Source organism: Rana temporaria, chromosome 3, assembly GCF_905171775.1.
Source record: "Rana temporaria chromosome 3, aRanTem1.1, whole genome shotgun sequence".
Taxonomy (NCBI): Eukaryota; Metazoa; Chordata; class Amphibia; order Anura; family Ranidae; genus Rana; species Rana temporaria.
In genome coordinates, this window is record NC_053491.1 from 485,125,837 (window position 1) to 485,144,242 (window position 18,406).

Genomic DNA, 18,406 nt, shown 5'->3' on the forward strand with positions numbered 1-18,406 from the left:
CTGCAGAAAATAATAGTAGTAATACTCTGCATAAGGAGGAGCAGTAATTGTATGCAGTTGGGGGCGTGTCAGTCTCTACAACTCCTCCCTCTGATCTGCTTAGGACCGTAAAGGAGGCGGAGCTTTCGCGGTGACCCCACCCCTGTCTCGGAGAGCCCAATCATCTCCCAAGCACGCTGCTATTTTTGTAGTTTGTCCTTATACGTTTATGTTGCTATAGTAACTCGGCCGCCACCAATCACGGCGTAGCCATTGCTTAATCCCGCCCACTGGCCGAGACTCCCTGCAGCTGTCAGCGCAGTGCCCATGCGCCTAAGTGTCCAATCAGCGGCCCCATCTTTACACCAAGAGCCAATCGGAGGTCTAGGATCTCGGCGTCCGGTCGTGGGGTTTTGTTGGGAGCCGTGATTGGTGAGCGAGAAAGTTCCCGTGACCAATCAGCGGCGGAGTCAGGAAACTTCCGGCCAATGAGGGTTGAGCCGTGTGTGTGTGTGCAGGCAGAGCGGCGTGCGGTATGATGGAGGGGATCGAGGTGGAAGTGAGAGCCGAGACCGGAGCCTTCTACACGGTGAGTGAGACTCCCCGAGGGGGGAGGGGAGAGTACCGGGGACGGAGCCCTCTAGGGGAGGAAATACCATCCCCACCGCACCACCCCTCCCCCACTGCACCCCAATACTACATCACTACACCCCTAATACTACTCACCGTCCTCCATAACCTCTGTACACCCCAATACTACCCCTCCCCCACACATCACAACCCCTCCCCCCATCACCCCAATACTGACCACTGTACCTCCCCCCATCACCCCAATACTACCCCTCCCCCATACATCACAACCCCTCCCCCCATCACCCCAATACTACATCACTACACCCCCCAATACTACTCACCGCCCTCCATAACCTCTGTACACCCCAATACTACCCCTCCCCCACACATCACAACCCCTCCCCCCATCACCCCAATACTGACCACTGTACCTCCCCCCATCACCCCAATACTACCCCTCCCCCACACATCACAACCCCTCCCCCCATCACCCCAATACTACCTCTCCCCCACACTACCCATCACCCTAATACTACCCCAATACTGACTACTGTATCACCCCCCTCAATACTACCCCTCCCCCACACATCGCAACCATTACCCCCAATACTGACCACTGTACCATCACCCCAATACTACCCCTCCCACACATCACAACCCCTCCCCCCGATCACCCCAATACTACCCCTCCCACACATCACAACCCCTCCCCCCCCATCACCCCAATACTACATCACTATACCCCCCAATACTACTCACTGACCTCCATAACCTCTGTACACCCCAATACTACCCCTCCCCCACACATCACAACCCCCCCCAATACTACCCCTCCCCCACACATCACAACCCCCCCCATCACCCCAATACTGACCACTGTACCATCACCCCAATACTACCCCCCCCACACATCACAACCCCCCCCCCATCACCCTAATACTACCCCCCCCCCCCCCCAGGGCTGGACTGGGACAAAAATTTGGCCCTGGACTTCATCCAGACTGGCCCACTTTGACAGGTCTCTCCCATGGCGGCCGGACAACTCCCGAACCCCCCCGGCCACCCAAGCCCCCTCTCCCCCTTCACTAGCCACTAGTCATTCTACTTTATTAGAGTAGAACGGCTGGTACTGGTACTCTTATAGGCAGTACCAGTGGGGAAGCTAGACATTATTTCACCCGGGGCAAATAATCAGTTCGGTGCCCCCCCTTATGGGACAAGATTAGGCAGAAGTTAGAAACTCCCAGGCCATAGCTGTTGGGTCAGCTGTCTGTCCCCTCCCCCCATGCTCCTCTATTGCCCCCCTGCTCCTCTGTCGTCGTCCCCCATCCCCGACCCCACCCCAATACTGACCACCGTACCATCTCCCCCCCCCCTCACATCACTAACCACCATACCATCCCCCCAATACTGACGACTGTACCATCCCCCCAATACTGACCAGCGTACTTCACTGTTCACTTACCATTATCTACTTGACACCACACTAAACCAGATCCACCATCACCCCAATACTCCACCCTAATATCCATACTACTGTACCCCAATAGTGATCTCCATACCCCCTACTCAATACTACCCACCATACTTCAACTCTGCCCACTACTACCCCCTCCCCCTACTACCCCTCCTACCTACTACTCCGCTCTGATTACCACAGCTCCACCTCTACTACTGTACCCCAATACTGGCCGTCATATAACCCCCCCCCCCCCCCCCCTGTCCAAACATCACTACTCTATCCCAATAATGACCGCCATACCTTCTATTCTACTCCTACTACCCACCACACCACCTCCTATCACTGGGAACACCTACCGTACCTTCCCCAGATACCCCACACTACTGCCCCCCTATGGTCTTTCCTACCACCCTCCTCCCTACTCAGCCGACCCCGCCCTGACTGTGCCCTCTTCTACTGCACGACCCCCTGATCTCCTACCACCTTCCTCCTAACTCCACTCTGCAGACCCCTAACCTTGCTCCTTTCTACCCCTAATCCCACCCTACCAACCCCTAACCCTGCACCTTCCTATCATCTGCCAACCCCGCCCCCTTCTACCACCTACATATATCCCCACCTTCCTCCTAGCCCACTCTGCGGACCCCTGACCCCGCCCCTCTTCTACCACCTACATATATCCCCACCTTCCTCCTAGCCCACTCTGCGGACCCCCCGACCCCGTCCCTCTTCTACCACCTACATATATCCCCACCTTCCTCCTAGCCCACTCTGCGGACCCCCCGACCCCGCCCCTCTTCTACCACCTACATATATCCCCACCTTCCTCCTAGCCCACTCTGCGGACCCCTGACCCTGTCCCTTTTCTACCACCTACATATATTCCCACCCTGCGGACCCCTGACCCCGCCCCCTTCTCCTTCTATCACCTACATATATCCCCACCTTCCTCCTAGCCCACTCTGCGGACCCCTGACTCCGTCCCTTTTCTACCATCTACATAGATCTCCACCTTTTTCCTAGCCCACTCTGCGGACCCCTGACTCCGTCCCTTTTCTACCATCTACATAGATCTCCACCTTTTTCCTAGACCACTCTGCGGACCCCTTACCCTGCCCCCTCCTTCCACCTTGCCGACCCCTGCCGTCTCCTATCATCTGCTGACCCTGCCAACCCCCTGCCCCCCTTCTATCATATGCTGACCCCTCACCATGCCCTATTCTATCACCTTTCACCTGCCCCCAATGGGCCCTTTAGCCCACCTCCTATCATCTGCTGACCCCTCACCTTCCTTCTAACCCAACTGATCCCTGATCCTTCCATCTGCCGACCCCTGCCCCCTCCTACCACCTTCCTCCTAACCCCACGGACCCTTGTACCCCTGCCCCCACCTTCCTCCTAACCCTACGGACCCTTGTACCCCTGCTCCCTCCTACCACCTTCCTCCTAACCCCACGGACCCTTGTACCCCTGCCCCCTCCTAACCCCACGGACCCTTGTACCCCTGCCCCCTCCTAACCCCACGGACCCTTGTACCCCTGCCCCCTCCTAACCCCACGGACCCTTGTACCCCTGCCCCCTCCTAACCCCACGGACCCTTGTACCCCTGCCCCCTCCTAACCCCACGGACCCTTGTACCCCTGCTCCCTCTTACGGCCCTTCTCCTGCCCGTTCCTAACCCTACTACCCCATCAGCAGCCTTCTGACCCCTCTTCCTCTTGGACGGCTTTGTAGAATGTATGTCCTGTGGTTGGGGGTGTGGGGTCACTTCCTGTCTATCGGAGGGCGGGGACACTCACCTCCTCTCTCTCTCTCTGTCTTCCAGGGTTATGTTCAGGATGTTCACGAGGAGACCGTCACGGTGTCATTCCCCAACAAGTAAGTCTACATGGCAGGGCCGGGTCTATGGGTGGCGGGAGCCCTTTGGGGGAGGGGGACACCACCATTGGGATTTGTATCGGGCCCCACCAAGGAGGACTGGGAGATCCCCCATGGAACATCCCAAACTGACCCGGAACATCCCAAACTGACCCGGAACATCCCAAACTGACCAGCAACACCAGTTGAGGTTCCCAAGGGGTAGAAGAAGCCAGCAGGTGGCAGCCTAGCAGTTAACTACCCCCCCCCCCCCAAAAAAAAAAGATTCCAGGCTAAAGTGTGGCCCTCATGCTGGATTCCCTGTCGTCCTCTGTTGGGTGGTTCCATGGGGCCCTTGACTTCCACCCAAGTCAAAACGAAGCCACTCCTCCCCTGCCATTCCACTGTGGAACTTTGTAGCTTGAGCAACTATAAAGGTAGTGTGACCGGGGGTTGGGACTTAGGGCCAGGAGTGGGTGGGGCTTATTCTTGACTTGGGCAGGAGTGGGGGGGGGGGGGGCATAGACAATGATCCACCCTGATCAGCTGTACATCTACCTGCATTGTGGTCTCCACCAGGGGGAGCGTGTGGCAAGGTGACAACACAGAAAAAGACAGGAGCAGAGCGTTGTCACCCTGTAACAGGAAGTTGCCTGAGCACGGGCCTTTGTGGCAGGATCACCGGGGATTATTCTATTTTCTGGTGGTGACCACCATGGGCCATGCTTTCTTCTCCATTGGGATCCTGTATGACAGGGTGACAACGTCGGGAGCATGCTTGGGGGACATGGACAGATGTTGTCACCTTATAACAGGAAGTGCCTAAGGGAGGACCTCCATGGTGGGATCGCCAAGCATGCTTTTAATAGAAGTTGGCTTGAATCTGTCTCTTGACGATCTTTCTCTGACGATCCTTCCGATGCTGGTCCTTGTTCGGGCACTTCCTGTTATGGGGTGACAACTGTCTCCCACTCGCTCTCCTACGTTGCCACATGGGCCTCCAATAGAGATGTAGGCATAGTCCACTAATTAGGAAAGGTGTCTCTATATGGAAACACTAACAGCGCTTAGGTAAAAAAAAAAAATCTAAAATTACCCCTCTGCTTATGGTGATAGATATTCACCCTTGGTGAGAGCAATTGTCACTCCAAATCAATCATATACCATGAGTGAAAAAGAAGAGCACAAAACCTCACTGAAATGATAATGGTTGAAATTGCAAAAGAAACGATGATACAAAGTCCATTTACCAAAAAAACGCATTAGCATAAAAAAGTCTCTAAAATCATTGTAATTCCTGTGCGTTGTTATACTCCTGAAGTGTCCACACAAAGATCTTCACATACAGGTCTCCCTTAGGAGTTCTACTCACCAGATGCCTATGGTGTAATCAGCCTTGAGAACTCCTGTGATCCTGCTGGGCTCCTTCAAATGGTATGCCTAGGATGTATCCTGGAAGACTCTAAATATCTTTCCTCCTATTACCAGCGTGTCTCGGTGGAGTGGATGGGTAATCAAGGGCAGAGTATGATCATGGAAAATAAGCATAGGAAAGAAACATAGTGTGATACTGCTTTTTATTCAAACCAAGCCCCTCACAAAATGTTATGCTTACAATGTAATAGAAAAATACAGGCACATCAGATGTTAGGACTATTAGCTCACGTAGCTATGTTGCTTGTCAGCTCAGCTCCAGCTGACAAGTTGCTCCCTCTGAAGACGGGAACCAATCCCGAAACGCGTCAGGGCGTGGCTACACGACGAGTCTACACCCATACAGACAGCAGTTGTATAGAACGAGCAACTTGTCAGCTGGAGCTGAGCTGACAAGCAACATAGCTACGTGAGCTAATAGTCCTAACATCTGATGTGCCTGTATTTTTCTATTACATTGTAAGCATAACATTTTGTGAGGGGCTTGGTTTGAATAAAAAGCAGTATCACACTATGTTTCTTTCCTATGCTTATTTTCCATGATCATACTCTGCCCTTGATTACCCATCCACTCCACCGAGAGACGCTGGTAATAGGAGGAAAGATATTTAGAGTCTTCCAGGATACATCCTAGGCATACCATTTGAAGGAGCCCAGCAGGATCACAGGAGTTCTCAAGGCTGATTACACCATAGGCATCTGGTGAGTAGAACTCCTAATGCCGCGTACACACCATCGTTTTCTGCGATGGAAAAATGCGACGCTTTATGTGCTTTAAAAAAACGTCATTTTTCAAACTTCAATTTGAACAACGACATAGCATACACACCATCGCTTTTTCACAACGCTCTAGCACAGCGCAGTTCCGTCAATCACGCACGACGTCACTATAAAGGGTCGTTTCCATGCGGAAGACGGCCTCTTTTGCTGATATCGTGTTGCTGCGTGTTAGTAAAAGTTTGGTGAGATACGATTCGTGATTTTCAGTGACTGTGCTTTAAATTTCGTTTTCTTGTCTATAAGCTGAAAAACACCTTAACGAATGTGCTGATTCCATTCTGAACAGTCGTTTTACATGAATGAGCGCTGCCGTCTCCTAACTTGCTTCTGAGCATGCGCGGGCTTAAATCGACGTTTTTACGTACACACGGTCAATGTTTAGAACACAGAAAACGACGTCGGCCAAAAACGACACATAAAATTGAAGCATGCTTCAATTTTTTTCTGTCGTTTTTTAGAAGACATAAAACGACGTTTTTGCCCACACACGGTCAATTAAATTGACGTTTTTGAAAATGACGTTTTTTTCCATCGCAGAAAACGATGGTGTGTACGCGGCATAAGGGAGACCTGTATGTGAAGATCTTTGTGTGGACACTTCAGGAGTATAACAACGCACAGGAATTACAATGATTTTAGAGACTTTTTTATGCTAATGCGTTTTTTTGGTAAATGGACTTTGTATCATCGTTTCTTTTGCAATTTCAACCATTATCATTTCAGTGAGGTTTTGTGCTCTTCTTTTTCACTCATGGTATATGATTGATTTGGAGTGACAATTGCTCTCACCAAGGGTGAATATCTATCACCATAAGCAGAGGGGTAATTTTAGATTTTTTTTCTTTTACCTAAGCGCTGTTAGTGTTTCCATATAGAGACACCTTTCCTAATTTCTAGCATTTCTTTTATAATAGCTGCTATTCTGCCAAAAACTACCACTTCACATATCTCAGTAGATATCACACTATATCCATAGAGCGCTTGGATCAGTACTATCTTCGGATAAATTCTGATATTTTTTATATAGGCATAGTCCACTGTTGTCACTATCGGGAAGAAAAAACGAAATCTCTGCTGATCCTACCATGAAAGGCTCTTCCTTTTTTTATATAAGGTGACAACGCTCTGCTCCCTGTCTCCCATATTATGCTCTCGTGTTGTCACCCTGTCACATGGCCTTCCAATAGAGATTCAGGATCACCAGAGATTATATATTCCCCCCCCCCCTGACAGGGACAACAGTGGACTATTAGGTGGATTCAGAAAGACTTAGGCCGGCATATCCATATATACGCCAGCCTAAGTCTGAATCTGCGCCGACGCAAATTTAAGTGTATTCTGGTAACCAGATACGCTTAAATTAGGCTCAGATACGAGCGGCGTAAGTGTCATACACCGTCGTATGTTAAAGTGTAATTTTTAGGCTGACCGCTAGGTGGCGCTTCCATTGCGTTCGGCGTAGAATATGTAAATCACTAGATACGCCGATTCACGAACGTACGCTTGCCCGTCGCAGTAAAGATGCGCCGTTTACGTAAGGCATTTTCAGGCGTATAGTTATTCCATCAAATAGCTGGACTAGTAATGTTAAGTATGGCCGTCGTTCCCGCGTCGAAATTTGCGTAAGTCGTCCGTGAATGGGGCTGGGCGTAATTTACGTTCACGTCGAAACCAATACGTCCGTGTGGCGTACTTAGCCGCAATGCACACTGGGATATGTACACGGACGGCGCAAGCGCCGTTCTTAAAAAAAAAAAAAAAAACGTCAGGTCACACTTCATATACATAAAACATGCCCCCCCACATCCTCATTTGAATTGGGCGCGCTTACGCCGGCCGCATTTACGCTACGTCGCCGTAACTTGGCAGTCAAGTACTTTGTGAATACAGTACTTGCCTTGCAAACTTACGGCGGCGTAGTGTAAATACGATACGCAAAGATGCGGCGGGCTTTCTGAATCTAGCTATATGCCTGCATCTCTATTGGATGCCCATGTGACCGGGTGACAACACGGGAGCATGTTTGAGAGACAGGGAACAGAGCGTTGTCACCCTCTAACAGGAAGTGCCTGAGCAAAGGGGTCTTTGTGGCAGGATCACTGGGGAATAATTCTATTCCCTGGTGGTGACAACCATGGGCTGTGTCTCCCAAATTATGCTCTTGTGTTGTCACTCGATCACATGGCCTTCCAATAGAGACGCAGGCATAGTCCACTGTAGTCGCTATCGGGGGGGGGGATCCCTGGTGATCCGGAGTCTTTTAATTGGAGGCCCATGTGGCAGGGTGACAACGCAGGAGAGGAAGTGGGAGATGGTTGTCACCCCAATAACAGGAAGTGCCTGAATAAAGACCATCATTTGGAAGGATCGTCGGGGATCATTATAAAAAAAGATTCAAAAGAACTTCTATTAAAAGCATCTTTTGGTGATCTCTTCGTGAAGGTCCTTCCTTTAGGCACTTCCTGTTATAGGGTGACAACGCTTTGTCCACCTCTCCCCCCCCCAAAACATGCTACTACGTTGTCACCTCTTGTCATACAGGTTCCCGATGGAGACAAAAGTCTGGCCCGTGGTTGTCACCACCAGGAAATATAATAGTGTCTGGCGATCCTGCCATGAAATATCCTTGCTCAGGCACTTCCTGTTTATAGGGTGACAACGCTTTATCCCTGTCTCCCAAATATCCTCCCGTGTTGTCACTCTGTCACATGGGCTTCCAGTAATAGGCACTTCATGTTATGGGGTGACAACTCTCTCCCCATCTGCTCTCCTACGTTGTCACCCTGTCACATGGGCTTCCAGTAATAGGCACTTCCTGTTATGGGGTGACAACTCTCTCCCCATTTGCTCTCCTACGTTGTCAACCTGTCACATGGGCTTCCAATAGAGATGCTGGCATAGTCCACTGTTGTCACTATCGGGAAATAAAATAATCCCACTTCCTGTTAGAGGGTGACAACGCTCTGTCCCTGTCTCCCAAATATGCTCCCGTGTTGTCACCCTGTCACATGGGCTTCTGTTAGTGACAACAGTAGACTATGTCGGTCTCTCTATCAGGAAATAAAATAATCCCCCGGTGATCCTGCCACAAAGGCCCCTGTTAATATACTTCCTGTTAGGGTGACAACGCTCTGTCCCTGTCTCCCAAATCTGCTTTTGGGCCTTGATAGAGATGCAGGCATAGTCCACTGTTATCACTATGAGGAAATAAAATAATCCCTGGTGATCCTGCCTTGCTCAGGTACTTCCTGTTAGAGGGTGACAACGCTCTGTCCCTGTCTCCCAAATATCCTCCCGTGTTGTCACATGGGCTTCCAATAGAGATGCAGGCATAGTCCACTGTTGTCACTATCGGGAAATAAAATAATCCCACTTCCTGTTAGAGGGTGACAACGCTCTGTTCCCTGTCTCTCAAATGTCCTCCCGTGTTGTCACATTGGCTTCTGTTGGAGAGACCGACATAGTCCACTGTTGTCACTATCAGGAAATAAAATAACCCCCGGTGATCCTGCCACAAAGGCCCCTGTTAATACACTTCCTGTTAGGGTGACAACGCTCTGTCCCTGTCTCCCAAATATGCTTTTGGGCCTTGATAGAGATGCAGACATAGTCCACTGCTGTCACTATCGGGAAATAAAATAATCCCTGGTGATCCTGCCACAAAGGCTCCTTGCTCGGGTACTTCCTGTTAGAGGGTGACAACGCTCTGTCCCTGTCTCCCAAATATCCTCCCGTGTTGTCACATGGGCTTCCAATATCGGGGGGTGGGGAACATCCCTGGTGATCCTGAGTCTCTATTGGAAGACCATGTGACAGGGTGACAACATGGGGGGTATATTTGAGAGACGGGGAACAGGTTGTTGTCACCTCATAACAGGAAGTGCCTGAGCAAGGGCCCTTGTGGCAGGATCACCGGATATTATTTTATTTCCTGAGGGTGACAACAGTGGACTATGCCTGCCATCAAAGGCACTTGCTCAGGTACTTCCTGTTATAGTGCGACAACTATATATATATATATATATATATATATATATATATATATATATATATATATATGTATATATATATATATATGTATATATATATATATGTGTGTGTGTGTGTGTGTGTGTGTGTGTGTGTGTGTGTGTGTGTGTGTGTGGTTTTATTTTTTGGGGGGCGGCAAACAACCACCATCCTGGTGGCGGGGGAACTAACGCTCCCACCCACGTGTCTGCCAGTTGTTTCGGCACTTACCTGGATAGATGAATCCAGATAGAGGGTGTCACCAAGCAGGGTGTGGGCAGTGTCTCCTTGGTGGCGGGGTGTGGGCAGCGGCTCCAGGGTAGCACTAACGATATCATCTGCCCCCAAACGTCTGCCAGTTGATTTGGCACTTGCCTGGATAGATAAATCCAGATAGATAGGGGGTGTCACCCAGCGGCGTGCGGGCAGCGGCTCCAGGGTAGCACTAACGCTCCCACCTCCCTTCCATACACCCACCCACGCGTCTGCTGGTTGGTTCGGCACTTACCTAGATAGATGAATCCAGATAGATAGGGGGTGTCACCCATCAGGGTGCGGGCAGCGTCTCCTTGGTGGCGGGGTGCGGGCAGCGTCTCCTTGGTGATGGGGTGCGGGCAGCAGCTCCAGGGTAACACTCTCGCCCACCCCCCAAACTTCTGCCGGTTGGTTCGGCACTTACCTGGATAGATTAATCCAGATAGATGGGGGGGGGGGTTCACCCAGCGGGGTGCGGGCAGCGGCTCCTTGGTGGTGGGGTGCGGGCAGCGGCTCCAGGGTAGCACTAAAGCTCTCACCTCCCTCCATACACCCACCCACGCGTCTGCTGGTTGGTTCGGCACTTACCTGGATAGATTAATCCAGATAGATGGGGGGGGGTGTCATCCAGCAGGGTGCGGGCAGCGTCTCCTTGGTGGCGGGGTGCGGGAAGCATCTCCTTGGTGATGGGGTGCGGGCAGCGGCTCCAGGGTAGCACTATCACCCACCCCTGCCCCCAAACGTCTGCCGGTTGGTTTGGCATTTACCTGGATAGATAAATCCAGATAGATAGGGGGTGTCACCCAGCGGGGTGCGGGCAGCGGCTCCAGGGCAGCACTAACGCTACCACCTCCCGCCATACACCCACGCGTCTGCTGGTTGGTTCGGCACTTACCTAGATAGATTAATCCAGATAGATGGGGGGGGGGGGTGTCATCCAGGGTGGCGGCAGCTCCAGGGTGGCGGGGTGCGGGCAGCATCTCTAGAGGTCCAGGCAGCAGATCCCAGGGTGGCAGGCTTCCTCTCCGGCTCCAGCAGCTTCCTCCCTGGCTTCACGTTGGGCGTCCAATAGGATCACCTGACGTTTTGGCCAATCGGGAAACGGGTTTCACACCTGCTTCCTGATTGGCGAGAGATTTAGTGTGAAAAGTAATTTGCTCTCGTCGCACAACTGGGTAGAATCGGGACGTAGTGCTCTGCTCCCCGAGCCCACCCTTTTTTTTTTAAGCCTATTGGAGCCTCTGAAAGGGGTCGGGCACAGGGCTAGTGAGGCCGGCGCCCACAATGCACGGGCCGTCACTGGTGACAACGCTCTGTCCCTGTCTCCCTCGTATGGTCCTGTGTTGTCATGGGCTTTGATAGAGATGCAGGCATGGACCACCGTTCCCATCGGGAAATAAAATAATCCCTGGTGATCCTGCCGTGAAAGGTGCTGGCTCAGCCACTTCCTGTTATAGGGTGGCAACACTCTTGTCGATGTCGGAAAATGGGGTGAGGAAACATGAAAATAGGATTTCATGTGCTGAGAGTAAACCAAACGCCTGGCCGCTGGCCCTTTAAGGGTTTCCGAAAAATATGGGGGAGGGGGGCAGCTTCTTCAATCATCGTGATTGGCTATTATAGTAATCACATGATCAGGAGACTTTACAGCCAACTCTCTAAAACGGTGACCAGGAGCTCTCAGGAGGAAGGTAATGTCATCCTATCAGGATTTATATCTCCTAACTTTTGTGCCTCCCCTCCCCCACCAGCTCCTTCCCCGAAAGACAAGTGCCCATCTGTGAAGTGAGACTTCCGCCCCCTGCTGCTGAGACTCTGGAGATCTCCGAGGAGGACCAGGTGGAGGTAATGAGGCGCCATAGCGGGATCGATACGATTGGACGGAGCTTTGTATGTATTGGAATGACGTAACCTTGTGACCTTCCTTCCAGGTGTTGTCCCACCCCAACGACCAGGAGCCGTCCGGGTGGTGGTTGGCTCAGGTCCGGATGATAAAGGGCGATGTGAGTACACGGGGCACCCGGATTGAAGGGGTGTGGGGCTGGGAAGGGGGAGGGGCACTCGGATTGAAGGGGGCTGGGAAGGGGCACTCGGATTGAAGGGGAAGGGGCACTCGGATTGAAGGGGGCTAGGAAGGGGCACTCGGATTGAAGGGGGCTGGGAAGGGGGGCACTCGGATTGAAGGGGAAGGGGCACTCGGATTGTAGGGGGCGGGGAAGGGGCACTCGGATTGTAGGGGGCGGGGAAGGGGCACTCGGATTGTAGGGGGGCGGGGAAGGGGCACTCGGATTGTAGGGGGCGGGGAAGGGGCACTCGGATTGTAGGGGAAGGGGCACTCGGATTGAAGGGAAAGGGGCACTCGGATTGAAGGGGGCTGGGAAGGGGCACTCGGATTGAAGGGGGCTGGGAAGGGGCACTCGGATTGAAGGGGGCTGGGAAGGGGCACTCGGATTGAAGGGGCACTCGGATTGAAGGGGAAGGGGCACTTGGATTGAAAGGGGCTGGGAAGGGGAAGGGGCACTCGGATTGAAGGGGGCTGGGAAGGGGCACTCGGATTGAAGGGGGCTGGGAAGGGGCACTCGGATTGAAGGGGCACTCGGATTGAAGGGGAAGGGGCACTCGGATTGAAGGGGGCTGGGAAGGGGAAGGGGCACTCGGATTGAAGGGGGCTGGGAAGGGGAAGGGGCACTCGGATTGAAGGGGCACTCGGATTGAAGGGGAAGGGGCACTCGGATTGAAGGGGGCTGGGAAGGGGCACTCGGATTGAAGGGGGCAAGGAAGGGGCACTCGGATTGAAGGGGTACTCGGGGCTGGGGGGGTGGTGTTGGCGCAAGTCTCACCATCCTCTTCCACTCTTCCAGTTTTATGTGATAGAATATTCGGTCTGCAACGCCCCGTACAATGAGATCGTCACCGCTGACCGCCTGCGACCCGTCAACCAGAACCAAGTCGGCCGGATCTTCTTCAAATACTGCCTGCCAATCCCAGAGGACCTCCGCAAAATGTGAGTGGGAGCGTGTGATTGGCTGGAGTGGGTGGGGCTGTACGGCAACCCGGCCTTATATATGCTGCTCTCTTCCTATTGGCCCCCAACTTACCGATTCATTGTCTCCTGTTGCTCTTCATACATCTCAAAGTGCCCCCCCCCCCATCAACTGTCTGCTGCCTCCTGTAGGCCCCCCTCACTTCCCCTCCATTGACCTCCCCACCCCCATTATCCTCCTATTGCTCTTTTTATATACATTTTAAAACCCACCCATTTTTGCTGCCACCCATAGCCCCCTACTTACCCCTGCTTATCTCCTGTTTCTCTTCATGCATCTCAAAGCCCCCCCCCCCCTCCTCCTCTCACATTTCTGCTGCCTCCCATAGGCCCCCACTTCCCCTTTTATTGCTCTGCATATATTTAAAGCCCCATCAACTTGTTGCTGCCTCTTGTAGCCCCCCCAACACATTGCCCTGCATTTGGCCACTAGAGGGAGCTACATATATCAAAATGCCTATACTCTGCTCCCTCTAGTGGCCAAATGCAGTACTTTCAATTTATAAATCAATGATTATACGTATCGCCATCTAGTGGCCAAATACAGTATTTTCAATTTAAAGGAAGACCTTCAGTAATTTTTCTTCATCTTTCCATCTATTAAATCTTCTGCCCTTGTTGCTGTTTTAACTTTGGATCTGTCCGCATGGAAATGTAGGCGGTCTGCATGGAAATTGGAGGAAGGACAGGTGGCCAAATGCAGTACTTTAATGCAATAATCAATAAATTGAAAATGCTGCCTTTGGCCACTAGATGGCGATACATATCATTGATGGTACTGCATTTGGCCACTAGATGGCGATACGTATAATCATCGATTTATAAATTGAAAGTACTGCATTTGGCCACTAGAGAGAGCTACATATCATATCAAAATCCCTATACTCTGCTTCCTCTCGTGGCCAAATGCAGTACTTTCTATTTAACCACTTGCCGACCTCCTCATGTACATATACGTCAGCAGAATGGCACGGACAGGCACATTTAAGTCCTCTGCTTGAAATGGGTGGGGGGTCCGATCGGGACCCCCCCGGTACATGCGGGGGTCGGGTCCCCTCGGGGAGCGATCCGGGACGACGGCGCGGCTATTCGTTTATAGCCGCTCCGTCGCGATCGCTCCCCGGAGCTGAAGAACGGGAAGAGCCGTATGTAAACACGGCTTCCCCGTGCTTCACTGTGGCGCTGCATCGATCGAGTCATCCCCTTTATAGGGAGACTCGATCAATGACGTCAGTCCTACAGCCACACCCCCCTACAGTTGTAAACACACACTAGGTGAACCCTAACTCCTTCAGCGCCCCCTGTGGTTAACTCCCAAACTGCAACTGTCATTTTCACAATAAACAATGCAATTTAAATGCATTTTTTGCTGTGAAAATGACAATGGTCCCAAAAATGTGTCAAAATTGTCCGAAGTGTCCGCCATAATGTCGCAGTCACGAAAAAAATCGCTGATCGCCGCCATTAGTAGTAAAAAAAATAAATAATAATAAAACTATCCCCTATTTTGTAAACGCTATAAATTTTGCGCAAACCAACCGATAAACGATTATTGCGAATTTTTTTTTTTTTTTTTTTTTTTTTTTTACAAAAATAGGTAGAATATGTATCGGCCTAAACTAAGGGGGAAAAAAAAAAATTTATATATGTTTTTGGGGGATATTTAGTATAGCAAAAAGTAAAAAATATCTATTTTTGTTTATAGCGCAAAAAATAAAAACCACCAAAAGAAAGCTCTATTTGTGGGGAAAAAAGGACGCCAATTTTGTTTGGGAGCCACGTCGCACGACCGCGAAATTGTCTGTTAAAGCGACGCAGTCCCAAACTGTAAAAACACCTTGTGTCTTTAGGCAGCATATTGGTCCGGGGCTTAAGTGGTTAATAAGCGCTGATTATACATATCGCCATCTAGTGGCCAAATGCAGTATTTTCAATTTGATTATTAAATTGCAAGTACGGCATTTGGCCACTAGAGGGAGCTACATATATCAAAATTCCTATACATTGCTCCATCTAGTGGCCAAATGCAATACTTTTCACTTTAATAATGAATGATTATACGTATCGCCATCTAGTGGTCAAATGCAGTGATTTACATTCAAACCGCACCGGATCTCGCCTATATACATGAGTCTTTTGTCACCCCATGAATGTACATTCACCTACACTGGGTGGCTATGCGAGTTCCTTATAAATCGCCCCCCTTTGTTGTGAACTAAACTGGATTTCTCCTTATATTTTTAGTATTGGGGGGGGGGTCTGTGGGGGAGGGACGCCTCTTGCTGATCAACAAATAATAAACATGTTTTAGTCCTAAATTGCATTTTTTTTTTTCTCCTCTTTGTCTTTTGTAGTTCAACCAATGTGGAGGTCCACAAGGAGTTTAAGAGAGTGGTGGGGGCCAACTGTGTCTTCATGGACAAAACTGGAATGGAACTTGTTGTACTGGTGAGACTGGATCTGGGGGGGGTCACATTGGATTGGACAGGGGGGTCTCCCTGAGGGGCCTTAAGAGCTGATACCTAACCTTCTCTTTTTCTTTTTCCTCCAGTCCACAGATGAGACGGTCCTCAAACGGTCGTCCCTACTCAGCGACATCCACCTACGTGCACTACGTACCAAACTCAGGTTCATCACCCACAACGAGGAGGCAGCTAAACAGCTTGAGGTGAGGGGGGGTCTGTTCTCCTCCTGAAGGGTGACACGCATAGAGGGCTATGAGTCTGTCCTCCTCCCTCCTCCTGAAGGGTGACACACATACAAGAGGGCTATAAGTCTCTCCTCTCCTTTCCTCTCCTGAAGGGTGACACACATAGGATATGAGTCTGTCGTCCTCAATGGTGACACACATAGAAGAGGGCTATGAGTCTCTTTTCCTCTTCTCTCTTCTTCTCCTCCTGAAGGGTGACACACATAGAAGAGGGCTATGAGTCTCTTTTCCTCTTCTCTCTTCTTCTCCTCCTGAAGGGTGACACACATAGAAGAGGGCTATGAGTCTCTCCTCTCCTTTCCTCTGTTCTCCTCTCCTGTAGAGTGACACACATAGGACATGAGTCTATCGTCCTCAATGGTGACACACATAGAAGAGGGCTATGAGTCTTTTCCTCTTCCTCTTCTCTCTTCTCCTCCTGAAGAGTGACACACATAGAAGAGGGCTATGAGTCTCTTTTCCTCCTCTCTCTTCTTCTCCTCCCTCCTCCTGAAGGGTGACACACATAGAGGGCTATGAGTCTCTTTTCCTGTTCTCCACATAGAAGATGGCTACGAGTCTGTTCTCTTCCTACTCGAGTTGGGGGACGCCTGTAGAGGGAGGGAAGGAGTCGGGGAGGACGCCTGTGGAGGGAGGGAAGGAGTCGGTGGGGGACGCCTGTGGAGGGAGGGAAGGAGTCGGTGGGGGACGCCTGTGGAGGGAGGGAAGGAGTCGGTGGGGGACGCCTGTGGAGGGAGGGAAGGAGTCGGCGGGGGACGCCTGCGGAGGGAGGGAAGGAGTCGGCGGGGGACGCCTGCAGAGGGAGGGAAGGAGTCGGCGGGGGACGCCTGCAGAGGGAGGGAAGGAGTCGGCGGGGGACGCCTGCAGAGGGAGGGAAGGAGTCGGCGGGGGACGCCTGCAGAGGGAGGGAAGGAGTCGGCGGGGGACGCCTGCAGAGGGAGGGAAGGAGTCGGCGGGGGACGCCTGCAGAGGGAGGGAAGGAGTCGGCGGGGGACGCCTGCAGAGGGAGGGAAGGAGTCGGCGGGGGACGCCTGCAGAGGGAGGGAAGGAGTCGGCGGGGGACGCCTGCAGAGGGAGGGAAGGAGTCGGCGGGGGACGCCTGCAGAGGGAGGGAAGGAGTCGGCGGGGGACGCCTGCAGAGGGAGGGAAGGAGTCGGCGGGGGACGCCTGCAGAGGGAGGGAAGGAGTCGGCGGGGGACGCCTGCAGAGGGAGGGAAGGAGTCGGCGGGGGACGCCTGCAGAGGGAGGGAAGGAGTCGGCGGGGGACGCCTGCAGAGGGAGGGAAGGAGTCGGCGGGGGACGCCTGCAGAGGGAGGGAAGGAGTCGGCGGGGGACGCCTGCAGAGGGAGGGAAGGAGTCGGCGGGGGACGCCTGCAGAGGGAGGGAAGGAGTCGGCGGGGGACGCCTGCAGAGGGAGGGAAGGAGTCGGCGGGGGACGCCTGCAGAGGGAGGGAAGGAGTCGGCGGGGGACGCCTGCAGAGGGAGGGAAGGAGTCGGCGGGGGACGCCTGCAGAGGGAGGGAAGGAGTCGGCGGGGGACGCCTGCAGAGGGAGGGAAGGAGTCGGCGGGGGACGCCTGCAGAGGGAGGGAAGGAGTCGGCGGGGGACGCCTGCAGAGGGAGGGAAGGAGTCGGCGGGGGACGCCTGCAGAGGGAGGGAAGGAGTCGGCGGGGGACGCCTGTAGAGGGAGGGAGGGAAGGAAGGAGTCGGCGGGGGACGCCTGTAGAGGGAGGGAGGGAAGGAAGGAGTCGGCGGGGGACGCCTGTAGAGGGAGGGAGGGAAGGAAGGAGTCGGCGGGGGACGCCTGTAGAGGGCGGGAAGGAAGGAAGGAGTCGGCAGGGGACGCCTGTAGAGGGCGGGAAGGAGTCTGTGGGGGACGCCTGTAGAGGGCGGGAAGGAGTCGGCGGGGGACGCCTGTAGAGGGAGGGAGGGAGGGAGGGAAGGAAGGAGTCGGCGGGGGACGCCTGTAGAGGGAGGGAAGGAGTCGGCGGGGGACGCCTGTAGGGGGGAGGGAAGGAGTCGGCGGGGGACGCCTGTAGGGGGAGGGAAGGAGTCGGCGGGGGACGCCTGTGGAGGGAGGGAAGGAGTCGGGGGGAGACGCCTGTAGAGGGAGGGAAGGAGTCGGCGGGGGACGCCTGTAGAGGGCGGAAAGGAGTCGGCGGGGGACGCCTGTAGAGGGCGGGAAGGAGTCGGCGGGGGACGCCTGTAGAGGGAGGGAAGGAGTCGGTGGGGGACGCCTGTAGAGGGAGGGAAGGAGTCGGCGGGGGACGCCTGTAGAGGGAGGGAAGGAGTCGGCGGGGGACGCC

The 18,406-nt window shown here is 52.9% G+C and overlaps 1 protein-coding gene across 1 annotated transcript in view; it reads left to right on the forward strand.

The window, feature by feature from the left end:
* Positions 1 to 378: 378 nt before the first annotated feature.
* FXR2 (FMR1 autosomal homolog 2) overlaps positions 379 to 18,406 on the forward strand; it is a 29,576-nt gene continuing 11,548 nt past the window's right edge. Inside the window, exons 1-7 of the mRNA XM_040347075.1 lie at positions 379 to 568; positions 3,840 to 3,892; positions 12,100 to 12,193; positions 12,280 to 12,351; positions 13,210 to 13,352; positions 15,746 to 15,839; positions 15,943 to 16,059. Of these exons, the coding sequence (XP_040203009.1) occupies positions 515 to 568; positions 3,840 to 3,892; positions 12,100 to 12,193; positions 12,280 to 12,351; positions 13,210 to 13,352; positions 15,746 to 15,839; positions 15,943 to 16,059 (627 nt within the window). The 5' untranslated portion in view covers positions 379 to 514. The remainder of the gene's footprint in view (positions 569 to 3,839; positions 3,893 to 12,099; positions 12,194 to 12,279; positions 12,352 to 13,209; positions 13,353 to 15,745; positions 15,840 to 15,942; positions 16,060 to 18,406) is intronic.